A 27160-nucleotide genomic window follows, 5' to 3' on the forward strand; every position below is an offset into this window, starting at 1 on the left:
TGATATCGGTGTAGATGGTTGTGATATCGGTGTTGATGGTTGTAATATCAGTGTAGGTGGTTGTAATATCGGTGTAGGTGGTTGTGATATCGGTGTTGATGGTTGTGATATCGGTTTAGATGGTTGTGATATCAGTTTAGATGGTGGTGATATCGGTGTTGATGGTGGTGATATCGGATGTAGATGGTTGTGATATTGGGTGTAGATGGTGGTGATATCGGGTGTAGATGGTTGTGATATCGGTGTAGATGGTGGTGATATCGGTGTAGATGGTTGTGATATCGGTGTAGATGGTGGTGATATCGGTGTTGATGGTGGTGATGTCGGTGTTGATGGTTGTGATATCAGTGTAGATGGTGGTGATATCGGTGTTGATGGTGGTGATATCAGTGTTGATGGTTGTGATATCGATGTGATGGTGGTGATATCGGGTGTAGATGGTTGTGATATCAGTGTTGATGGTTGTGATCTCGGTGTTGATGGTGGTGATATATCGGTGTTGATGGTTGTGATATCGGTGTAGTTGTTGTACCTGAGGTCTGGTGGAGTACGGCATGTCCTCTGACTGACCGCGCTGCAGTTTCCTCCGAGCTTTGGGCCTCTGTGATTCCGGCGAGAATCCTCCGGATTGGGATTGGGAATGTCTGATGGAATTCCTCTGGTTCAGTCTGACCACAAACAGTGACAGGAAGAAGAATCAGTGTTCTCTTCTTCTGAAGGCTGGGTTTATTTTTAAGCGTCACATGTGAGCGACTCCTCAGGGTAAACTGAGCACAAAAAGCCATGTTTCCATGGCAACCATCAGTGACACCTGCTGACCAGCAGCAGACAGACTGAGGCAAACACGGCTCAGCTGTGTCATTAACCCTCATATACTCACACTGAGTCCTTGTTCGTCGAGGTGACGGCTGTGGTGGTGGAAGTGGGCGGGGATAATGGCTGAGTGACAGGCGAGGGCTGGGGTGGGAGGGGCTGTTTGGGGCTGCAGGTTGGCGGCTCCACTTCCTGTATGTGAGTGAGGGGCAGCACGGGTCGGAACAGCGAGCCCAGTTTACACTGCAGCACAGAACAGAGCGGGGGCATTAACATGGTCACTTTATTAGGTACACCTGTATCTGCTCACACAGTGCATTTGACTCACTTTATGATTCACATCTGGACTTTTTATGGACAAGAATATGCTTGTGTACATATTTACACAAACTATGTACAGATATGGAGGCACATGAGATAAATAGAGGGAATAAAACGGAGTGTGATGTACCTGCAGTCCTCCTGCGTGCTGCTGCTGCTGCTGAAGTCTCTTAGCTCGATTCTGCTTGTAGAAGTCAAAGATCATGTGAGCGGCGTAGACTTTCCCCACTGTCAGCTCATTGTCTGGAGGACACAAGACAGAGAGAGTGAGAGAGTGAGAGAGTGAGGGATGCAGTTCTCCTATCAGGCCAGTAGATGGAGCCACATGAGCATCATATCTCAGCTCAGAGACAGAGGAAGGAAAAGTGAGTCTTCTAGACTTATGCCTCATCTGTTATTAATCATCAATCAAATAATACATATTATATATTATTTTATGTTATCTAATTGACTTATTGCCTGTAATCCCTTTAGTTTTTGCCTTATCATCTGAGCCGTAAAAGTCCGTAAAATTCACATTCTTTACAGACTAAATAACAAAGTTTTTAACAAATAAAATGTGCTCATCTGCACAGCCATTTCTTTCATGTCTAAAATGATTGTTAAACTGTAAACCGGCTGTTTACAAGAGTTTTATGTTTGATTAATGAATCGTGACTTTGTTTGTTAATATTTCCACAAGAAAAATCCAGAAAATCTAATCTAATCTAGTTTATTTAGTCAGAGTATGGGTGTTGTAAATCTGTCTGTAATTATGTTTTCAAACGTGTGGGAAACTGGAAGTGGGCGGGGCTTACGAAAATGAAAATCAGCTTTCATCAGGTGACTTTTTGTCGTGTCTCCATTTAAGGACGTTTTTCTGTTTTTATCGCATATAAAGGACATTTTTATCTAAATATAATCAAAAGAAAGAAAAACAAAATGAGAAAAGGACAGAGTTTGAGAGACAAAGCTCACATTTATGTGGCGTCACCAGCAGGTCGATGGTCTTCTGCGACAGGTTTGGCCAAACCCTCTTTAGCTCCCTCTTCAGGTCGGCGTCGCACAAATGCTGAGCCAGGACGCCTGTGGACACACACACACACACACACACACATTATCAGTGTGTGTTCGGCCACACTGAAGGAACTCTGGGACGTCTGGACGTCGGAGTGTCTCACCAGACGCCAGCTTGATCTCCAGCGCCGTGCGAATCAGAGCCATGAGCGTGGACGTGAACTGCACCGTGTTGTCGTCGGCGATGGGCATGTTCATCTTCACCAGGCGCTGAGAGGGAAACGAGAGGAGGAGGAGGAGTTAAAGGGAGAGCTCAGGGATAGTTGTGGTGAAGTGTGGTGACACAAAAGTGTCCATTCACCAGGAACTAGTAGAGGACAACTGGAAAAACTGATTTAAGCAACTCATCTATAAAAATGTACACCATATAAAGTCTGTAATACCTGAAGAATTCACCGTCACCTTTTCCAACAGAAAACCCACATCTGTAAACCACTCACTCTCCCACACCAAACTCCAACTCCATTGAAAAAAATCAGCATTTTAAGCTCACAGAGACACAGGAGCTGCTGGTCCACTGCTGCCTCGTGTGGTCAGTTTGTGTCACCGAGGTTAATCTGAAGATCAAGTGGATCAACAACTCCTGTGTGCAGTGATGTTAAAATCGCTGATTTTCTCTATGGGGTTTGGTGTGGGAGGGCAAATAAGTTGACAAAGCAACACACACACCAGTTTCCTGTTGGAAAAAGGCTGTCTAACAACAAATGAACGTACAGTATTAGATAAGCCTTTTGTTAATTAACGAAAATTAGCTTTTCCTGGTTTCCCTGATATCAGCCATGTTTTCATGGAGCCTTCCAGGTGAATGCATACTTTGAATAAAACCCTTCAAAGAACTTAAACACTTATTTATGATGAATGAATCACTAATATTACAGTATTTTCTATGACACTTGGGAATTCAATTCATTATTGTACAAGTGGAATCATGCAGAATAAATGCAGGAATGCTGGATCAATACTGTGATTACACACACACACACACACACACACACGCATGCAAAAAAATTGTGATTAAAATAATTACAATTAAATGAAAGGACCAGTGTGTCAGATTTGGTGACATCTTGTGGTGAAGTGTGCATATTGCAGTCAACCCATTTCCAGGTTTGCCAACACCAACCAACATTTCTTAACATTGCCTGACAATTACTGGACCAAACTACTAATCAGTTAATCGAGAAAACTATTGACAGATTAATCGATTATGAAAATAATGTCAGCACAACAATGTGGTTGATGGATTCCCCTGAACCCGACACACTAGACCTTAAATTAAACATAAAGCAGATGGTTCCCATTTTTCTTTTGAAACGAATGGAGGCAAACATGGAGATAAGAAAACATGTGAGTAATAATGAGGAGAAAAGAAGGAGGTGAAGTCAAGGGAAAGTATCCGGAAAAAGTGGAACAACAACAAAAATACAGAAATATTCCGTTAAATACAATTATATTTAAAAGAAATAGAAAAGATGTTAAAGTAAAAATAAACGTGATTCAGCAGAGAAAGTAGCTAAACGCTAACAGGGATCTGTTCCCACACCGTGCAAGTGTTTTTATGACTTGCTAATTTAATAGCTGGTCGTGTTTTGTCTGGGTGAAAATACTTTTAAGTGTTTACCGAAGTTTCTCTATAAGCTAACGATAAAACCGAACGCATTGGACATGTCGTACGGACGACACTGTTAGCAACGCAGCTACTTAGCTAATTTTCTGACGCGTCAAGAGTGAAGTCAGTCATAATGTTAGCCCTCATTAGCTAACATTAGCTAGCTAGCTAATCACAAAATTTAGTACAATTTGCTGCAAAGTGAGCGAGTTTACATTCACCGCGTTATTCGCGTCGTTTCACTTTTTTACGAACAAAAAATGACGACAGACGTCACCAAAGCTCGTGAAGGTCAAAACGTGATTGGCTCGACTGTGTTTGAGGGGCGGGGCATTGCCACGGCTCAGTTTTTCACGATAAAAACAAAGAAATCCGTCAAAATAGACATGTGGGTTGTGGGATGTGGGACATGTCGCTGTCCACATCTGCTGCTCCGTCTGTGTCTCTGTCCGCATCTGTGTCTCTGTCTCCGATCCTGTCTGTGTCTCTGTCTGTGTCTCTGTCTGTGTCTCTGTCCACGTCTGCTGCTCTTTCTGTGTCTCTGTCCACGTCTTTCACTGTCGATTCACAAAAACACAGGAGTTATATTTGGAGACGGAGACGCATGGGCGTGAGACGTTTGTAACTGCGACAGGGCAGAGTCCACGTCGTTTGTTTTTAACGTGATTCAGTTTGACAGCTGCGTGTGTGTGTGTGTGTGTGGGCTGGATGTCCTCGCCTGACGAGGTCAGCCGGAGACGCGGAGACGACCCCCGAGCACTGACTCACATTACACTTCTTACATTTGATCACGTGACGCGTGAGTCAGCCTCTCTGACTGAAGAACGGGCTCACGAGAAGATGGTGAAAAGGTCTTTGAACGCATCATCGAACGGATCTGAGGAGTCTATGATCGTAAAGTAACGTAAAAATCCTGGCGTAACTCATCATACGAAACAATTATGCTACGATTATCCATACATTTATTAAATAATGCTTTATTACGCTAAAATTACATCAAAATTAAGCTATGCTACAATTATGCTTAAGTTAAGCTACAATCACAATATGATAACGCGACAAGCACATGACAACTATGCTATGATTCCCCTATAATTTAGATACAATAATGCTTTACTACATCAAAATTACGCTATGCTACCATTCCGCTTTGGTTTAGCTCCAATTAAAACAGTTAAAATACGATAATCACAAAACAATTATGCGATTACGATTACCCTGGAATTAAGATTATACTACAATTATAATACAATAATGCTTCTTTTTTAAGGGAGAAATTTATTAAAATTACGCTATGCTACTATGCTACAATGCTACACTTTGATTGTGCTACAGTTACAAAACGATAATGCAACAACGTCACTATGACTATGCTATGATTGTAATGTTTTGCCACAATTACAGTTTGTACTTCTGTTAAGATCGAGTTATACAACGATTACGACAAATTTTTGTTGCATTTACGTGACAATAACACTACGATTACACAGTGACACAGTTACGCTACGGTTTACAATATGAATATACTACAATTATGCTATGATTAAGCTAATTACAGTAATACTACACAACAACTTGCGCAACATATGCCATGCTTATGCAATAATTAAGGGTTAGACAATTATGTTACAATTTTGCTTGGATTATGTTGCAATCACGTTAAAATTACACGAGATATGATTAAAATATAATTATTCTACAATTACAATAGTTTTGCTACAATTGTGCTATTATCACTGCATAAAATTACAATTATATTGCACTAGGACACAATTTTGCGATGACTATTATACAATTACTGTATCTGCCATTATCCTAAGCCCTTTGTTTTATTTCCCGTGTTTTAACTTATTTGGATTTTAAGTTTATTTTTGTCTTTCTCTATTTACTAGGGTTGTGTTTTTGTCCTTGTTGTTTTTTTTGTGTCACAATGAAACAAGAAATATACAAAAAACTAGTCCATTTAAATGAAAATGAACTAAATCAATATTTGTATCCAAGTCTAACGTCCGAATGAATATTTAGTCTCCACAGTTAATTCCTCTTATAGTGGATAAAATATTTAACAAGTGACTCTTTCCACGCCACATAAAATCCATTTGATGAGTGCAATAATTGCACATTATTGCACTCATTTCTGCAGCCGAACAGAAGAGGAAATATTGAAAAGAAAAGAAACAACAGCAGCAGACGAGAAGAAACCGACTGTGACAAACTGACAGAAGCTTGAAGATGTTTGACAGGAGGACAAAGAGGAGGACGAAGAGGAGGACGAGGAGTGGTTCTACCTTATAGGCGACTCGAGACGGACATTTCTTTCCCAAACCAAGAGGAGGGGACATGTCGCGGAGCATCTTGTACATATCGCTGTAACACATGCGGCCACTTCCCGCCGGGAAAACACGGGTGTGAGGCCATGGAAGGAAGGGTGGATGTTTCCCCCGGATGAATGAGTGAAGGGAGTGAAAAGGAGGAGGAGGGAGGGAGGGAGGAGGTTGGACAGTAACATGAAGTGAAAGAAAAGAGGGAGACACAGAAATCCTTGTTAATAAGATTTCCAGGATATGATGGTTTTGGAATTCCATCCTGGCCGGATTTACAGATTCAGGAATGGATCCCAGAGGAAGAGGCAGGGGGCGGACGCTCCGGAGGATTAGCTGCACAGAGATGCCTGATGGGAATGAGGAGTGCATTTTACATTAAAGCAATACTCCACCAAAAGCTTCAGAGAATCAAACACGCTTGAAACCACAGCTTTCATCCCTCAGGAGGGACATTTTTCACATCTGACTAAAGCGACAGACTCGAATGGTTTTGGTGGAATATTCCTTTTAAAGTGATAGTTCAGGTTTTTCAGAGCGTGATTGCATGAGACTTTGTGGTAAGTTGTCTGAGACAGGCAGGCTTGGCAATATCTCAAGAATACATGTTTAATGCTGGAAGACTACTTTTCTGCCACTAAACTGCATTTTGTAAACCGCTCACTCTTCCGCACCAAATCCCATAGAGAAAATCAGCGATTTGAGCACGCTGGGTTACGAGGGTTGCTGGTCTACTGCTGCCTCGTGTGGCGAGTTTGTGTCAGTGCAGTGAAAACAACAGTTTTCTAAACCCCAAATTGATAAAATAACACATTTAAGCTTACTGATGGACTCCTGCGTGCTGTGATGTTAAATCAACTATTTTCTGTATGGGCTTTGGTGCGGGAGAGTGAGTGATTTACAAAGCAAATCAAACTTCACTATCCGGACAGAAAACAGTGTCTGACAGTGCGATAAAGAAGGTAATAATGTTTTGAATGATAACAAGCATGTCTGTCTCTGACAGAGTCAGTATCTCATACAACCACACTTTAAAAACCCTGAACTATCCCTTTAAGATGCCGTCTGTGTCTGCATGCTCAGAGACATCAGCAGTAACCAAAGAGGAAACAAAGCTCACTCTTTTCTTTAGAATCAACACAGTCATCACATGTGACGCTGTTTGTTTGTTTGTTTGCTACTTGTGGTTTTGTTTCCTGTCATCGTCATGGTTACGTGCCTGCTGGTTAGTGGAGGTCTGATGCACATTTGTGGTCAAAAACCAGCACAATCCCACAAAGGGACTGTGTGGACAAGTGCAAACCTTATAAGCCACCCTGTTGGGGCACTTCTTCCCCAGACCAAGAGGGGGCGAAATACAACGCAACAATTTGTACATATCCTGATAGCGTATCCTCTCGCTGAAAAAAGACGAGATAGTGGTTAGGTCACAAGTTGATATTAAAACATCCATCTGTAATAATTGTGTTATTAAAGGACACAATGGTTCGTTCCAGTTGTACCCGGCGGTCGTAGCTGAGAACATCCTGAGAACATTTTACTAACTCCAAGAAGTCAACTTTCAGGCAGTTCCGAGGCAAAAAACTAAGAAATATTACAAAACATCACTTATAACTAATATTGACAGTCAACTAAAACTAGCATAGATAGATACTTCAAACTAGCATTGACAGATACTTAAAACTAGCATTGACAGACAACTAAAACTAGAATTAACAGATATTTAAAACTAGCATTGACAGACAACTAAAACTAGCATAGACAGATACTTAAAACTAGCATAGACAGATACTTAAAACTAGCATTGACAGATACTTAAAACTAGCATTGACAAACCACTAAAACCATGATAGACAGATACTTAAAACTAGCATTGACAGACAACTAAAACCACAATAGACAGATACTTAAAACTAGCATTGACAGACAACTAAAACTAGCATAGACAGATACTTAAAACTAGCATTGACAGATACTTAAAACTAGCATTGACAAACCACTAAAACCACGATAGACAGATACTTAAAACTAGCATTGACAAACAACTAAAACCACGATAGACAGATACTTAAAACTAGCATTGACAGACAACTAAAACTAGCATAGACAGATACTTAAAACTAGCATTGACAGATACTTAAAACTAGCATTGACAGACAACTAAAACTAGCATAGACAGATACTTAAAACTAGCATTGACAGATACTTAAAACTAGCATTGACAAACCACTAAAACCATGATAGACAGATACTTAAAACTAGCACTGACAGACAACTAAAACCATGATAGACAGATACTTAAAACTAGCATTGACAAACCACTAAAACCATGATAGACAGATACTTAAAACTAGCATTGACAGATACTTAAAACTAGCATTGACAGACAACTAAAACCACGATAGACAGATACTTAAAACTAGCATTGACAGACAACTAAAACCATGATAGACAGATACTTAAAACTAGCATTGACAAACCACTAAAACCATGATAGACAGATACTTAAAACTAGCATTGACAAACCACTAAAACCATGATAGACAGATACTTAAAACTAGCATTGACAGATACTTAAAACTAGCATTGACAGACAACTAAAACCACGATAGACAGATACTTAAAACTAGCATTGACAGACAACTAAAACTAGCATAGACAGATACTTAAAACTAGCATTGACAGATACTTAAAACTAGCATTGACAAACCACTAAAACCATGATAGACAGATACTTAAAACTAGCATTGACAGACAACTAAAACCACGATAGACAGATACTTAAAAATAGCATTGACAGACAACTAAAACTAGCATAGACAGATACTTAAAACTAGCATTGACAGATACTTAAAACTAGCATTGACAAACCACTAAAACCATGATAGACAGATACTTAAAACTAGCATTGACAGACAACTAAAACCACGATAGACAGATACTTAAAACTAGCATTGACAGACAACTAAAACCAGCATGGATAGATACTTAAAACTAGCGTAAAGAGATAGAGTGGATGAGAATCAACAAACAACAATTCCTCAGCTGTAACTGATCAAAGATTTTGAGATAATAACAAAGACGACATTAATTCCTGGAGAGATGTGTAAAAAAAAATAATACAAAAATCTGTGAAAAATGATAAAGACTGGAATCCTTGAGCTTTAAATAAATGATGTGGTGATGTTACTATAGTCACTTCTGTGAGCAGTTCATTTATATTCAGAGGAATAAATTATAATTCCTCCTCTGTCAGGTGACAGCAATTTAATCTCACAACTCTCTCCTGGACTCACTCGTAAGGTTCAAACCCCTGAAGCTGCACAAATAATTGACTCTGAGGTTGTTTTATGCTTAAAGGGATAGTTCGGGATTTGTGAAGTGTGCTTGTATGAGGTAATGATGCATAGACCGCACTAATTGGACTGTGCCAAAGACTAAGCCAGAGGCTCGTTTCGTTTAAAACATGGCTGCCACCTGGGAAACAGTGAAAAAATATAGCCAATTCAAAAGGCTCACCTCATAAAATCTATGTAATCTTAAGTGGACACGATTAAACAAACATGTTCATCAGTTTATCTCACAGTTACACAGACTTTTCTGATTGGAAATTGGAGTTATTTCATGTGCTTTTCTCTTGCACCAAACACCATATAGAAAATCAGCGTTTTTAGCTCACAGGGACACAGGAGCTGCCGGTCTACTGCTGCCTCGTGTGGTCACTTTGTGTCACTGAAGTTAAACCAAACAAATGATTTCAAACAACGACGTCACAAAAAATCACATTTGAACTTACTCATGGAGACAACAGTGGATCAACAACTCCTGTGTGCCGTGATGTAAAATTGCTGATTTTCTCTATGGGGTTTGGTGTGGGAGCGTTTTACAAAGTAACACAAACTGCTGTTTCCTGTGTCCAACAAATGTGTCCAACAGTGAGATAAAGCGGCACACATATCCTTAAGATGATGTAGACTTAAGCTGGCCTAGATTTTATAAGATGAGCCTTTTGTTTAGTTTGGGTTGGCAGCCACGTTTTTCAGTCTGCATCCTGAGCGTCACAGAAGCGGAACTATCCCTTTGAATAAGAGGGGCAGAGAGGTTCACTGACATACATTCTCTCGATGGAGGGAGAGGAGTTGTTTCTCTTCACGCTACAGTGACAGACTGAGGAGCTTTGGCAGGCAGGAGCGAGGAGTGAACGCTGGATTTACATGCATCACTTTGGCCTGCAGGGGGTTTGTCACCAGCCTCCACCGGCTCTCTGCGCTCAGGCTTAATGTCACTCAGACACCGTCACTAAGACACCGTCACTAAGACACCATCACTAAGACCCCATTTCCTTTCCACGCCCGCCTGCATAACAGACTCAGCCCCTCTCTCTCTCTCTCTCTGTGTAACGTCAGCGGTCAGAGATCAGGTCACGTACCACGCCGCGGGGTCGTACTCTGCCCACACGCGGATGAACTCGTCCAGGTGATGAGGTCCCAGGATGGAGGCGTCTCTGGTCAGATACTCAAAGTTGTCCATGATGACGGCGACAAAGAGGTTCAACATCTGGTGGAAGCAAAAACGCAGGTGTTTCAAATCCTACTCTGATATTTATGAAGACTGAACACGGAGCAACAGTGGACCAGTGGACTGGATGGTTGTGGGTTTGATTCCTGGCTCCGCTAGTGAGTGAACTGCACTTTATTTTTTTATAAAATCCATACGTGACAATGTTGACCCACAGTAGGGCTGAACGATTTTGAATAAATATCTAATTGCGATTGATTTGCAACATAAGAGGAAACTCAAACTCATTTTTTACATCTACATTCGAAAAACAGTTTAAAATGATGACTGTGTGATAAGACGTGTACAGATCAAGACAATGGTTCATGTAAAATGATATAAATATTGCAACATATTGCGATTATTTTGCTGAAATTCCTAATGAATAGTTCAGCCTTAATCCACAGCTTTAATAAAACCCCACAACAACAACATTTGGGTTTGATCAGTAACAGTGGGCGGGGTCTTTAAGAAATGTTTTGGGTATCGGTGATAAAGAAAGATCCTACAAGTTTCCCTTATCTCCTTAGCTTATATCTTAGTGTCTTTCTGTCTGTCCTTCACTTTTCTTCTTCTAATAACTTGTAGCAGCTTGTACACAGAGAGTGTGACGCTGCCCCCCACAGGTCAGACTTCCCAATCACATTTTGAAGTTCGTTGTCAACACAGTTCTTCACTCAGTTCAAGGTTCCTTAGTGTTAGCTCATTAACATGGACAAGCTACGAGGCTAAAACATGTCAAAAGCATCAAATATCACTGTAGTTTCCCTGTCGTCACTCACCAGGAAGGAGCAGAGGAAGATGAAGGAGACAAAGTAGAAGTAGGCAAAGTCACTCCCGCACTCCTTGCCCACGCTGCCCGAGAGCTTATCACACGGTCGGTTACTCAGACACGCCAGCATGATGTCGTGCCACGCCTCGCCCGTCGCACTCCTGACAGACGGCCGAGAAAAGAACGTTAAGAACGCGGCGATAAAAGCACGTGGTGGTGGATCGGTGGTGGTTTCACCTGAAGAGAAGAGTCAGGGCCTGGAAGAAGGTCTGGAAGTTGTTGTGGTGGCTTATGGACGTGTCCTCGTTCAGCTCGATGTTCCCAAACACCTGAGACACAGTGAGACGCAGTGAGACGCAGTGAGACACAGTGAGACACAGTGAGACGCAGTGAGACGCAGTGAGACACAGTGAGACACAGTGAGACACAGAGAGACGCAGTGAGACACAGTGAGACACAGTGAGACACAGAGAGACGCAGTGAGACGCAGTGAGACGCAGAGAGACGCAGTGAGACGCAGTGAGACGCAGTGAGACACAGTGAGACACAGAGAGACACAGAGAGACACAGTGAGACGCAGTGAGACGCAGTGAGACACAGTGAGACACAGTGAGACGCAGTGAGACACAGTGAGACACAGAGAGACACAGTGAGACACAGTGAGACGCAGTGAGACACAGTGAGACACAGAGAGACACAGAGAGACACAGTGAGACGCAGTGAGATGCAGTCCAAACACCCTGAGAACCTTCTTTGATTCAAACATAAACAAAGAGTCAAATCTGATGATGAGGTCAATCATCACAATTCATTCCACTGTAAACCTGAGATTAAGATTACGTTTTTATTCTTAAAGACCGGAGGAATAGTTTTACCCAGCGCTGAAAAAACCTTAACTCTCATCTTTATTTAATAATGTGAGTCGCTGTATTTGAAACAAATTCCACAGACAAATGGTTGGATTTGAACAACAGAGAAGAGGAATGAAAGAAAAGGTGGAGTAATTGGGTCATGGAGAGATGGATGGAGAGGAACAATGAAACATCTTGAGGGATAATTACACCTGTGCCACCCACAGATCGTTGATTTTGATTTTGTTTTGATGTGTTTTTGTTGCTGTTGTTGTTTAGAATGAGTTGATGAGCTGTGTCTTATTATTATTATTGTTGTTTTTTGTTATTAATAATAATAATAATAATAATAATAATCAAATCTCACTGTTAGTTTTTCAGTGAGGAACCTGAAATACACCAAACCCCATAGAGAAAAACAGCGATTTTACATGACAGCTCACAGCAGTTGTTGAAATCCTGTGTTCAGATTAACTTCAGTGACACAAAGTGACCACACGAGGCAGCAGCAGACCAGCAGCTCCTGTGTCCCAGTGAACTAAAAACGTTGATTTTCTCTTTGGAGTTTGGTGCAGGAGTAAAAATATTTAAAAACGTGAGTTTCCAGTGAGAAAAGACTCTCTAACAGTGAAATACAGCAGTGAATATACTCTTAAGATATCCTTAAGACCACAAATCTGTTTTTCCTGGTGCCTGGACCTGAAGATTAAAGGTCAACAGCAGCTCATGTTTCTGACTCACCTGCATGCCAATGATGGCATAGATGAAGAAGAGCATGGCGATGAGGAGGCAGACGTACGGCAGAGCCTGAAAACAAACACATATTTACATGTATTCACACACACACACACACACACACACACACACACAAGGCTGAAGCTGCAGGGTTGATTCTTTTAAAGCAGCTATTTATATCTAATGCAGGAGGAGGAGGAGGAGGAGGAGGAAGAGGAGGAGAGCGTTTGTTGTAATTAAATGGCCTCCCTTTAACATTCAGTCCATTTCCAGTGGCTTTAAAAGCTTTCAGCGCTCACGTTAAAGCGGCGCTCACGTCCCTCAGCTGCAGTCGAGCCGCGTTTAACGTGATTCGTCTCGGGGGGATTTAGAGAGTGAAGCGGAGCCGAGTGTGAAAATCTGAAGGTTGTGTCTGTCTGCTGAGAGCTCTTTAGTTTGATTTGTTAACAGTGACAGAGGAGCTGCTGCTGCTGCTGCTGCTGCTGCTGCTCACTGTGTTTCTGAATCACATCTATTTAACACTTAATCTCTGCTCAAACACACGTGTGGAAACATTCTGTGTTTAAAGGCAACATTGACACAAAAGTGTCTTGTTACGACATTAAATACAAAGATTCTTTCAGTTAAACTAAGATACGACCTGATCAGATACCATAATTGTAAAATAAGATGAGAAAAATGATACAATACAATCTGATAAGATCTGAGAGTTTATGAGAGAGAAAAAGTTAAGATAAGTAAGATAAAGATAAGATAAGTTCACCTTAAAGGACTGGACAAATGTCCACAGCAGGATACGGATGGTGTATCCCTGACGCAGCAGTTTGATGAGACGAGCTGCTCTGAACAGTCTCAGGAAACTCAGGTTGATCATTTTGTCCTGGACAAGAAAAACAGGACATTTGGACATTTGGACATTTGGACACTGAGACACAGACTGACCGACCTGGAGCTCATGCTGGAGACACATGCTAATGTAGATGCTAATATAGGTGTTCTGCTAGTGTAGATGCTGTAGATGATAATGTACATTTTATATGCTAATGCAATTGTTATAGATGCTAATATAGAGGCTGTACATGCTAATGTTGACATTATAGATGCTAATATAGAGGCTATACATGCTAATGTAGACGTTATAGATGCTAATATAGAGGCTGTACATGCTAATGCAATTGTTATAGATGCTAATATAGAGGCTGTACATGCTAATGTAGACGTTATAGATGCTAATATAGAGGCTATACATGCTAATGTAGACGTTATATATGCTAATAAAGAGGCTATACATGCTAATGTAGATGCTATATATGCTAATATAGAGGCTGTACATGCTAATGTAGTAGATGTTATAGATGCTAAAATAGAGGCTATACATGCTAATTTAGATGTTATAGATGCTAATATAGAGGCTGTTCATGCTAATGTGCATGTTATAGATGCTCATATATAGGCTATACATGCAAGCATGTACATGTACAGTACACATTGTACATGCTAATGAAGATGCTATAGATGTTGTAGATGCTAATTTAGATGCTATGGATGCTACTGTAGATGCTAATATAGATGCTGTGGATGTCAATGTAGATGCTATAGATACTTATACTAATGCTAACATAGATGATATAGATGCTAATGTAGATACCTATGCTATAAATGCTAATATAGAAGCTACTACATATGATGTACTTGTTAATGTAGATGCTGTTCATGCTAATGAAGATGTTATAGATGCTTATGCTATAAATTCTAATACAGATGCTACTGTAGATGTTGTACTTGTTAATGTAGATGTTGTACATGCTAATGTAGATGCTATAGATGGTAAAAAGTGCTATGTAGTATCATAAATAATCACAATTTCAATATTAATCCAAATAATTGTAACTAGCCTCAACTGTGACCTATGATGTAAATAATTAGACATATTTTAACATGTTTGAAATTTGAATAATCTGAGTAATACCTTACCTTCCTTCCAGGACCACTAAACATTGAATTTTATTTTTAATGGAAATTTAAACTTTATCTTGTATGTAAAAGTAAAAAAAAACAACAAATATAACAAATATGAAACTGACTAAAATTAGCCTGTGCCAACAACAGCACTTATTTTAACAATTATCCACATTAAAAATGATTCTATTCATGGAAGTTCACCATCATTAGCTTATGACAAGTCATTTTTATCACAATACAAGAGAAAATCTTATATAATCTCCTCCGTACTCAGCACATAATATCATCTAATCATCCTTTAAATACATACTGTGTCTTTTTTTTTGTCCCTAATGTGATGAAAATAACACAAAAAAACTAAATCATTTGTGAAAGTGTGAGTGTATTTTTTTTAGCTGTAATTTCTCTCAATGATGATTATGCTGCCGCCATTAAATCATTTCAGACACACACACACACACGCGCCTGCGCTGACAATCAGCCGCCGTCCAGAAAAGCCACTTACCGTCTGGAGGTGTCAGATGTTAGAGTGTGAGGCGGCAGCAGAGACACAGCAGAGGACGGACACACGGACACAGAGAATCAAAGAAGCCAGGGACAGAAGACAGGACGAGTGATCACATGAAGAGAGACAGAAAGAAGGACACAGAGAAAAGACACGGAAGCTTCAGTCCTTTAATCCAACGCTCCGTCAGACGTCACTTAGTCCTCCAAACATCTGCTTTTTTGTCAATTGTTTTGCATTTTATTGCTTTTTATGTTGTATTTTTTACTCTTTCTTTTATACCGTAAAGTTCTTTGGTATAACTTGGCTGGTTTTAAATGTGCTATACTGTATAAATAAAGGTGACCTGTGACCTTCTTGTGGCAGAGCTTTGGATTGGAGGACTGAGAGTACAAGAGCAGCAAAGCACAACTTGTACAAACCATACATTTGAAGCTGATACATCAAATACACCAAAAAATTCACTTACATTGATACATGATATTATTCTTAAATATAAAATATAAAAGCATGTGAGAGTTTACTCTGTGCTTATTTGATCGTGATGTCAATGTCTTTGTTTGACGTGGGATTGTGTGAGTAACGTAAACAGCTGTGTCACGCCCCTGCACCAAACCCCATAGAGAAAATCGTTAATTTTATGATCACTGCACACAATGAGTTGTTGATCCACTTCTGCCTCTACTGATATGTGCAAATGTGTTATTGTTTGATTTCGGGTGTGTGAAATCCTTCATTCCAGTTTACCTTAGTGACACAAACTCACCACTAGAGGCAGCAGTAGACCAATCAACTCCTGGGTCTGCACACGCTAAAAATGTTGATTTTCTCTATGGAGTTTGGTGTGGAAGCAAAAGTGGTTTACAAACTTAAAACGAGATAAAGTACTGAACATATTCTTAAGATTAGATTTGACGAGGTAAGTCTTCTGTTAAGTGGCTTCAGGGACCTCGGCAGAATAAGCACCTCAAACAACCCCACTTCCAAAAAAAACTATCCCTTTAAATCACTGGTTGTCGTGACAATCCCTTACCTTAATCTCTGTGACCAAGATGTCTGTGATGCTCCCGAGCACAGTCACAAAGTCAAACACGTTCCACGCTGCTTTCAGGTAGTTCTACAAAACAAAGAACGACACAGAAATTGAAGTCAAACTTTGAGGAAATTTGCAGGAAACAGGACACAAGAAAAGTTTAGTTAATTAAAGTCAGGTTAACTGTTTGGGAAGAGCAAACGGTTTGAGTGGAAGTGGATTCTGCTGCTTAATATGAACCTGGACGTCCAGTGTGCACGTCACAGCTGTATTCACCAAACACAGCACAGCTGCTGCTGTTCCTTTTGTCACGCAGCTCCAAGTTTCTGAATAAAGTCTGGACGAGTAACACCACGTTAAAAAACAATATATACAACACTGCACCATATATCTATATATGTGTATATCTGTCTTTTAACATGACATTACTCGTCCAGACTTTGTTCAGAAAACTATGAGCTGTGTGGTGAAGGAACAGCAGCAGCAGCTCTAAGTTTCCGTTAAAAGCAGTCTTGTATAAAGTACCTTAAAGGGAAACTGGTCAGTATGTTACCAGAAAATGACTTGAAGTCACTTTTTTTTAATAATATTACAAATGACATTTACTGTACTTAAGTATCAAAGAAGTAAAAGTATTAAAAAAGTGAGGAGTGGGTTCATTTTTCTAATAAAATTTTAATTTAATCTATTTATTTAACTTTATCTTAAAAGAATGAAAAGGAGCAGAAAGAAGAAAAATCTGCCGTGTGTCTGTTTTACTGTGTGACAATAAATGTTTTTATACCAAAAAACAACAACCCAATAAAAACATTAACAAATAAAGCCTGTTTAAGTCTGAATGTCCACATCAGGGGGGTTAGGGTTAACAGTGTCTCAGTTATTCCACTCACAAAGACGGGACAAAACCTGAAACACCTGAAAACAAAAACTCCTCGGGACAAAATGTTTGTTACATGAGCAGAGGCCAAAAAAACAAATGAAAAGACAAGAAAAACCCTTTCATAATAATAAAGATCTAAACGTGGAGACTGCTGCTTCCTCTCAGTGTGGCTGATCACAAGCTCCTGAGGGCAGGAGCTGCTGCAGCTGCACAGACGCCGGCCTCACCCGCCGGCGTCTTCACAGGCAAACAGGTGGAAGTAAGTGGAGTGTGAGAAAAACCATTTAATAAATGGGCTCAGCAAATGGAACGGAGCCAGTGATGAAATGCCTCGCTGGAGGCCAGATGGCCTCACACTGAGGAGGAGATTTATTTTCCCTCTTTGTCTGTGTGTGTGTGTGTGTGTGTGTGTGTGTTGTTCTTACTACTCCTCACTCCTGACGTGACGATTAAAATCACATTTGTCTCTTTGTGTGTGTGTGTGTGTGTGTGTGTGTGTTTTCACAGAAATAATCATCTTTTAAAATCATAGTAACTGTAACAGACGGGAGCGTCGTCCTCGCTCTGGACTGTTTTACATTTTTAAACAGACTTTTTACTTCAAATGGAAGCACAGTGAATAATTCACCGCTGTGTGTGTGTGTGTGTGCGTGTGCGTGTGTGTGTGTGTACAGTGGCTCACCAGTGGACCGAAGGCGATGATCTTGAGGATGCACTCCAGGGTGAAGAGCGCCGTGAAGAGGATGTTCAAGTATTTCAGCATGGACTCGTACAAGTCTGGAGCTCCGTAAAACTGAGGAGGAAACAAATAAAATATAAACTAAATCAATGAATAAATAAGTTGACAGACGTGAGGACAGAAGAACAGCGAGGCTCTGTACTGATGAATAATACACAGCTACTTCTTCCTGGAACACAGAGCATTTAAGCTGCTTTTTCCCCTGTTAATATGTTCAAGTGTACAGTTTATACAGTTTATACAGTTTATACAGCGGCTATAACAATGTGCTATATAACAGTGTCTTATATCTGTTTTTCCTGCACAACCTTCGACATTTCACCAATTATATACAACATAAATAAATAAAAAAGTACTTTATTCTGTTTAAATCGGATTGAATTTGTGAAATGTGGAATAGTTCAAATGCACTTGCTGATTACGTGATTCTATATCATACTCTGTATATTTAAAGCAGATCTTTACGTGTATTTTAATGTTATTTTTTTACATTATATTGATTTTGTTTTATGCTTGAAAAATATGTACCCATGTCAAAACCTATATGTTTTGACACTCCCTCCCTCACTCCCTCCCTCCCTCACTCACTCACCTTCATCATGAGCACGACCGTGTTGAGGGCGATCAGCGTCATGATGGCGTACTCAAACGGAGGCGACACCACAAACTTCCACATCTTGTACTGGTACGACAGCTTGTTCTCCGGCATGTATCTCGTCAGGGGTTTGGCGTTGATGGCAAAGTCGATACAAGCTCTCTGTTTGTTTGGAAAACAAACAAACAAACAAAAACAGATTGCACACGATTAAACAACTTCAGAAAAGTGCTGGAGATAAATGTCCCACCAGGACAGAGACAGCTGGGAAGACACTCGAGCATCGTCTAAACATTTTGTGACATCAAAAAAAGAAATGTTCTCAGCATCATGTCAACAGAAATCCCTGTGAAGTACAGCCTCTAAACTCCCCCCTGCTTCCTTTATTCAGGCATCCTCTTGTTTACGAACGTCATGAAGGACGTATTTAGTCTGGAAGAGGATCAGCGTGTGTTTGGACTTCAAACTAATCAGACATTCTCTCTCTCTCACCTCGTTCTTCTCCAGACTGCACTCCGACATGGCCTTGTCGCCCTGCTCCTGGAAAGTGATGATGATCAACGCCACGAAGATGTTGACGAAGAAGAACGGGAACACAACAAAGTAGACCACGTAGAAGATGGACGTCTCCATGCGGAAGCCCGGGCTGGGACCCTGGTCCTCGTACGTCGCGTCCACAGAGTGTTTGAGGACCCTGAGGAAAAAAAAACAAAAAAAAGTAATCACAGATTCAAACCCAACAGCAGTGGGAATTATCAGAATCAGAATCAGAATCAGAATCAGAATCAGAATACTTTATTAATCCCAGGGGGAAATTATGGGGGAAAATAAAAATACGATACGTATACACTGGCCACAATGTCGATAAAACATTGTATTATTCCTACATTAACTTACCTGAGCACTAAGGGTTTAAGTAAAGTGGTAAACTGAGAGATAAACTTTCCAGCTACGCTTCCAATTCACCACAAAAGTCCATTATTGATAGAGAAAATACAGACATTTCCTCAGGTAAATTCTGACTTTTGTCATGAGTATAATGAATGTGTTGTGTTTTTGTGCGTCGCTGACTGCAGGTGATCGTGACGAGCTCAGTGCGCTCCACAATTACAGTAAGGGAAAGAAGCAGAAACAGAGACGACGATGATGATGATGATGAAGACGATGATAATCGAGGTGCCTCAGCAGCATCAGCAGCAGCATCAGCAGCATTAGCAGCAGCAACATCAGCAGCAGCAGCAGCAGCACACTGACATTATCTATGCAAAGAGCCTTGATTGCGTCTTCAGAGAGAAACAGTGGCGTTTAATCTGCCTCCAGGTGAGCGGAACTAAACTTAACCCTGTAATATTTCAACAACACTTCAACTGATTCTCAGACATAAATTAGCAAATTCACTGCTTCACAGGGAGCTGCGACAGGAGAGAAAATCAGGTTATTGTTTTTCTTTACTTAAAAAGTGTTCTAATATCTCGACGACTCGATCTCGTCATAAAAACCACGACCAGTTAAAGTTGGCTTTGTGTCTTTTTGAAACCAGAAGAAACCATATTTGGAAGAGTGGGGGGAGGAGCCCGACTAAGGTGGAGAGGGGTGTGTCTGCAGGAAACTACTCAGGAAAATTCGAAAACAATCGATTTCTTTCAGGACTCAAAAACGCTGTAGTACCTACGCCTGGCCTGTAAGTGGCGCTGTAACGCTGTTAAACGGATGCAAGTCCAAAATACAAAGAAATAAAGTGATGTGGAGTTTGGTGCTGACTTACATGGGCCAGCCTTCTCCGGTGGAAACAGTGAAGAGCGTCAGAAAAGCCCAGAGAACGTTGTCGTAGTGGAAATCGTACTTCCTCCACTCCCTGGGCTGAGCCTCCACGTTGTCTCTGTCGTAGTCCAGAAACTGTCCTCTGTGAGACACAAGAGAATCAAGAGAAATGAGGAGAAATATTCAAATGTGAAGGAGGAGAAACTCACTTACAAATGTCAGTGAAAGGTCAGATCTGACCACGTGATTGAGACATTTTAAGAAAACTTAATTGGACGGTTTGTACCTGCAGTCTTTCTCCAGAGCTTTGGACTCGTCAGTGCAGTAGAAGAATTTGCCTTTGAAGAGCTGCACGGCGATGACGGCGAAGATGAACATGAAGAGGATGTAGACGATGAGGATGTTGAGGACGTTCTTCAGAGAGTTTACGACGCAGTCGAACACGGCCTGGGACACGGAATTAGATCATGGACATACATATGATTTCAAAAGCAACGGAACAACAACATTTAATTTTCCTTGATTGTGGAATCACTTTAAAAAAGCAGTTTATTCATGATTTTTTTCTTTTAAGAAACACTGAATCAGAAAACTCTCATTTCAGAAAACAAACAGCAATTTTTAGCATGAAAATGTCTACTTGAACTATCAAATCTACGTTAAATTTGCTTGTGAAAAGTGAAACCTGTTGTCATTAAAACCAATCATAGTGAAGTTTATCTGAAATAAAGCTCTGCTGCTTCGTTAAAGTTCAAAAAAGAACAGTTAAAACTCATTTTCCAGCTTTTTATCTTTTTGTGTCATTTGATATGCAGATGACACACGACTGTTCACGATCATTCAAGAATAATCTACAGAATATAGAGCTATTTAAGTCATCTAGAGAAAATTCCTGTACTTCTTTATATTGTGATGTTCTGTATATTAAAGCTCTATAAGAGAAAGTAATATTTTACAGGTTTATTTGCTAACTACATTTCAAAATAAAGCAATAAAAACGACTTTCACTTTCCACAAAGAAATTGAATTTGGTTCCAAATGTGTGATTTAACATTTTTAACACTGCCACCACATCTTCCTTTTGTGGACAAATGTGTGCATGACATTGATGACACTTGACTAACACACTCTCTCTCTCTCTCTGTATCTCTGTCAGTCCGTGCTGTGTCCTTCATCGACGAGTCCTGACATGTGTGCAATATAACCGATGAAGATGCCGTGGCGTGACTGATCGCCCGCTGAGGCTTTTCTTTCCCCCAGAGAATCGTTCTCTCCGCTCCTCTGCCGACCAGCCTGTCCGTCAAACTCCTCTGTCTGTCCAAAGTATCGCAGGAGGACTCGTGGACGAGTGTCCGTCTCTCGGCCGGCTCTGATCCGTCTCCGTCGTCTCACCTCTGTTACTCCAATTACAAGATCTTCCATCTGTTGTCAGATCCATTACTTTTGGGAGCAGAGAGTTGAAGCTGTCGTCTCCACGTCAGAGGAAACAGCTTTTTTAACATTACAGACTTTTTGGCTTCTTCGTCGACAGGAAATTCTGTGCAGGATTAGGAAATGTCCTTCCTTTAGCCCGTAAACATCTAGTATCAAGCAAACTCCCAACCATGATGTCACCCACTGGTTTCTGATCACTTCTTTTAAAGCTTTGACTTCTTGGTGTCATTTTGGGACTAGGGTCCACTGCGAGGTGTGGGTCCTTCTTTTCATGTTCATGTATGTTTTCTCTCACCATTTCATCTTCTCAATCGAAACATGCGTTAGGGTCCTGCTCCGGTCACTGGCATGCACTGTGGAGTTGTTCAGTAGATCCCCCACTGCTCTAGGTTCTAGGAAGGTTCCGGGTAAAGGACGAGTTTACTGGCTACCTGTCCAGGGTGTTCCCCGCCCTTCATCCTATGTCAACTGGGATCTGCGGCAGCTCCCCCGTGACCCTCATGTGGAGGATAAAGCGGCAGCAAATGGAAAGACGGATTACTTGGTATCGGATCGATACCAACATTTGCAGTATCGCCCACCCCTACTACAAACCACTAAAATAATATACAGTAAAAAATATGTAATAAATATAAAAATGTAATGTGGTACAAAAGTGAATCAGTTCAACCTTGAACATGTTTGGATTCAGCTTCAGTAGATCTGGTGTTGGTGCGTACCAATCGCTCCACATGTGGGGGTAGTTACTTCAAAAACACACCTGTTATAAATCACATGGGTCCTACAGCAGGGGTTCTGGGGGACTAGAACTTGGTCTGGGCCAAACCAGGTTGTGGAAACTGGTAGAAAATAAGCATAGTGCTTGTATCGACTAAAAGTTTTCTCCTGGAAATGTGGAGAAACTTCTAGAACTTCATATTTTGTTAAAAAGAAAGACACCACACCAGAGGAAAGACTGGATCACATAGTCTCTAGTGATTACACAGGAAAAAGCTTTTGATTCACTTCAGAACAGAAGATGACAGACTGGGTTAGCCCACCTTCAGCTTGGGCAGTCGTTTGATGGTCTTGAGCGGCCGCAGGACTCGGAGGACCCGCAGGGACTTGATGGTGTTGATGTCTTTGCCTTTCGTCCCTCTGTGCGGACGGAAAAGAACATGCAATTAGCCGGCGTGACTCAGTGCAGGCGATAATCGCCGCACGTCATCCAGTCTCTCCAGGAACAGTCAATATTATTCTTTAGATTTGTGCAGAAACATGCCAGAATGGAAGCTTTGTGTTAAGATGATTATTATCATTTTCTTGCTTCTTTGACATCGGCTGTCACTGCTGACGATGAATGAAGGACGTGTGTGAAAATGAACTCGCTGCTGTTTGCTTAGAGACCGACTGTCCAAGGACAGAGGGACAGACGGAGAGACGGAACACGTCGTGGCTGCTGCTCTCGCTAGTTTCTGAGTCGTTGTTTTCCTTGACATTATTTCTTTAGTAAATAAAATAAAATCTAGTTTTAAATCGCTCTTAGACTCTAATTTCCAACAACTTTACTCCCCAGTTATTCACAATTTGCATTATTTAGGTCCAAAATTTAAGAACGCTCAAGAACCAGTGATTCCCAAACGCTGGGTCGGGACCTTCAGATGGGTCGTGGGAGATTTATTTCAGGTCCTGAGACAAAATTTGAAGAATTTTCCCCAAACCTTTTAGTAAAGCTTTATGTGTGTGTGTTGTAATTTCCTTTCCTTTCCTAATTTTCTTTGGTAAATACTGTGTTTTCAAAGGACCTGCACTATTACAGCATAGTAGAAAACAAAAGCTTACGTTTTATAATTACAACTGAACTTTTTCAGGTAATACCCAGGATTCTTAAGAAATAAATGTACACATTTTCCTTGGATTTGTGTTTGTTTACGTTGCATTTTTCTCCCCAAATATAAAATCTACATAATCTTGATTTTTAATGGAATTATAACCCAAGGAATCGGAATCAAATTGTGAGATTGTGAAAGATTCACAGCTCTGGTGTGAACACATGTTTAGAGCGTGACAGTTTCAGCTGTTGCTTTACGCTAGTATATCTATGATTCACATTAGTGGTGATGCAGTAAAGAAGCTCCAGCTCCAGAGGAGCCTGTTTCCATATGTTTCAGGCCTGAGGCCGCCTCCTCCTCCTCCTCCTCCTCCTCCTTTAATGCACTCTTAACATAATGTCATGCGGCTCTCATGCTAAGATGACTGTGTTATTCTGGCATGCAATCTGCAAAGTCAATGCCAGTCCTTTGCTATTCAAGGACGTCCACACATTGAGACAAACAACAGCAGTAGCTTTCAGAAGAGCCTCAGGGCAGAGGAGATGCAGTAATGTGTGTGTGTGTGTGTGTGTGTTCACATGAATCATGTGTTCACCAGCCTGGCATATGAGGCCATCCCTCAGTCCATCATGACTGATCCACTCAGCTGCTTCCTCCTGAGAGCGACGTGCACTTCCTGTGTCGGGGACACACAGAGAGCCCCGGTGTCCAATCAGGAGGAGGCGGCGGCTCAGAGGAGGAGGCGGCTAAGAGGAGGAGGCGGCTCAGAGGAGGAGGCGGCTCAGAGGAGGCTTCACATGTTACACGCGAGTCAATTACGTGTCTGATGTGTAAATAAAGCAGCAGATATAAGTCAGTGAGAGGAGGCTGCTTAAGCACTGAACAATATGACTGTGCTTAATTTTTGTTTATTTTAAGTAACATTTAGCACAATAAATAGAGTCCGAGCACTCACACAATTAAAGGACCTACTGGAATTCATGGAATTATTTATTTATTGCAATTTTGAGGCACTAAACGTTGGTGAAAACGGACGAAAATTGGCACAAGAATCAGAACTGGTGAAAAATAGTGTATAAAATAATGTTAATGAGTAAAAATTAGTTGCACCAAAAAAAGTCCATCGGGACCATGGGCTCAACGCAACAGGAAGTTGGCCATTTTGAAATTGGCGTCCATCAATTAATCTGCAATTTGTTTCGTAAAAGTGAACAAATTTTGTCTGAACACATTAATCGTCGCGACATAAAAACCTGCTGGCAGGGAGGCGGCTGAGAGGACCTGCACAATGCTGCTTGCAGCTTTAATTTAACTTTTGAAAGAAAACGAGGAAACAACGCTGGACTTTGGACTAAAACAAAACACAATCATATTGTTCAAGGCTTAATTTCCGCCGTAACACCACTAATAAACATGGAAGTGAAAAGTGTGCCACCGTGTGTTGGTCTTCTGAAAGCTATGACTTGGAGTTTCCAATATTGTCTTTTTATTTTGATTCCCCAATATTGGTTAAAAAAAAAAAGAGGTTATTTTTCTAAACAAAAGGGAAGAAAGGGAGGGCAGAGGGAGGTCATGGTCATATCCCAAAAACTTTGAGATAAAGTTTGTTTGGTGGAAAATAGGGGTGGGAATCGCAGCGGAACTCATGATGAGATACGACACACCCACTCTGCGACGGTCGATACTTTCAAACAATTAAATACAACTTTGTCTCGTGTAAAAATGAATGTTCTTACACAACTTAACTGCATTTTCAATAAATGTTCATTCTTTTGATAAGATTTTTGCCTCAAATACTCCATAATGGAGAGTTTAGGGCAGTTAGTTGTGCAGGAAAGTAATAGCTAAATAAAAAATACATCACGATATCTGTCATAGAATGAATATAATAACATAGAGAAGCTGTCATTGAGATATTCGATATGATACCATACATGTTCCAGGATAACATCACAATACAGTGATTCTGCGATCTTTATTTGGATTTAATGAATCTGCCTGTACCATAATTATGGTACATTCCATTTACATTGGATGTCGAAAAGTCGGATCTGGGTGACGTTCCAAGTTGACCGCGTTCCCATAACGACGAAGGTTACTCCGACTTTCCCATTTGGAAATGAAAATGGAACGCCCCTCAACTCCGACTTTCAACTACAATTGGAATGCACCATTTTCACCTTTATCCCCCTGAAAAACATGCTGTTGTATAGTAAAATATCCATATTTGGTGCAACGTGTATCAACAATCGTATCTCATGAGTCGGGACATATCCATATTTTTGTCCCACCCCTATTTGGAAAGGTTAATCAAAGGAGCACTTCCTGTTTTATCATGTGTGCGGGGGGAAATGGACAAGGGGAGTCATTGAGCATAAGTTAGATAGGGGACAGTTCCCACCTGGCCACAGTTTGTTGCGATCTGATGAGAAAAAGCAATTATAAGCACAACAACACACACACACACACACACACACACACACACACAGAATACACAAACACCGACACCACACACACACACACACAGAGTAAATGAGCATAGAATAGAAAAGAAAACAAAAGAGCAAAATAAACATATTAAGCAGATATCACACAGACACTGTTCAACTTTAAACTGACAACATCATGAAAAGAAGAGACACAGAAAAGAAACTTAACAGAGTAACTCAAAATATGACTCCGATCTAATAATAATGTGAAAGTGTTTAAAAAACAAGTGGAATGATTTTCACTTTGAAGGCATTTTTTTTTTTACCTTAAAATATAAAATAATATCCTTTAAAGTGCTTTTAAATGATAGTTCAGTTAGTTGTTTTTTTTCAAAATGTAGTTATTTACACACAGTAAAATCATGCTAGCACTGAAATCATGGCTTCCAGTAGGGACAAGGAAAAACACTTAACTTAACAAAGGGCTCATCACATAAAATCTACGCCAGCTTAAGTCTACATTGTCTTAAGTATGTTTGCTTACATAAGTTTGTTTTCTTACTGGAAACGTGAGTTTGTAAACCGCTCACTGTCCTGCACCAAAGCCCATAGAGAAAACCAGCGATTTTAGAACGCAGGGACACAGGAGCTGTTGGTCCACTGCTGCCTCTTCTGGTACATTTGTGTCACTGCCATAAAGCCACACAAAGCTTTTCAAACTCTGAAGCCACAGAATAACGCTGATTTTTGCTATGGGCTTTGGTGTGGGAGAACGATTAGCTAAAAAACTTAAGTTTTACTGTTGAAAAAAATCAGTCTAACAGCAAAATAGAGTAGAATTTACATTCTTAAGCTATCATAGACTTAAGATGATGTAGATTTTATGTTGTTAATTGGCTAAAATTTGTTTTGTTGTGTCCCTGCTGGCAGCCATGTTTTATTAGTGCAGGGTAAGCTAGCAGTGCAGATTTTTAGT

The 27160-nt window shown here is 40.6% G+C and overlaps 1 protein-coding gene across 11 annotated transcripts in view; it reads right to left on the reverse strand.

Moving 5' to 3' along the window:
- Positions 1–27160, reverse strand: part of cacna1bb (calcium channel, voltage-dependent, N type, alpha 1B subunit, b) — a 114051-nt gene that overhangs the window by 10188 nt on the left and 76703 nt on the right. For 7 of the 11 annotated variants that reach the window (XM_058617619.1, XM_058617617.1, XM_058617612.1 and 4 more), the window contains 18 exons: positions 22985–23081; positions 20797–20957; positions 20515–20652; positions 19242–19443; positions 18747–18911; positions 18098–18208; positions 16536–16619; positions 13799–13915; positions 13042–13107; positions 11687–11778; positions 11460–11610; positions 10550–10677; positions 6088–6184; positions 2295–2400; positions 2092–2199; positions 1265–1377; positions 881–1056; positions 533–668 (listed from right to left, as the gene is read on the reverse strand). In XM_058617619.1, the coding sequence (XP_058473602.1) occupies positions 533–668; positions 881–1056; positions 1265–1377; positions 2092–2199; positions 2295–2400; positions 6088–6184; positions 10550–10677; positions 11460–11610; positions 11687–11778; positions 13042–13107; positions 13799–13915; positions 16536–16619; positions 18098–18208; positions 18747–18911; positions 19242–19443; positions 20515–20652; positions 20797–20957; positions 22985–23081 (2248 nt within the window). Of the gene's footprint in view, positions 1–532; positions 669–880; positions 1057–1264; positions 1378–2091; positions 2200–2294; positions 2401–6087; positions 6185–7423; positions 7521–10549; positions 10678–11459; positions 11611–11686; positions 11779–13041; positions 13108–13798; positions 13916–16535; positions 16620–18097; positions 18209–18746; positions 18912–19241; positions 19444–20514; positions 20653–20796; positions 20958–22984; positions 23082–27160 lie in introns of all 11 variants that reach the window. The other 4 variants (XM_058617622.1, XM_058617615.1, XM_058617613.1 and 1 more) reach the window with 1 other exon arrangement.

The sequence above is a fragment of the Solea solea genome, chromosome 19, assembly GCF_958295425.1.
Source record: "Solea solea chromosome 19, fSolSol10.1, whole genome shotgun sequence".
NCBI lineage: Eukaryota > Metazoa > Chordata > Actinopteri > Pleuronectiformes > Soleidae > Solea > Solea solea.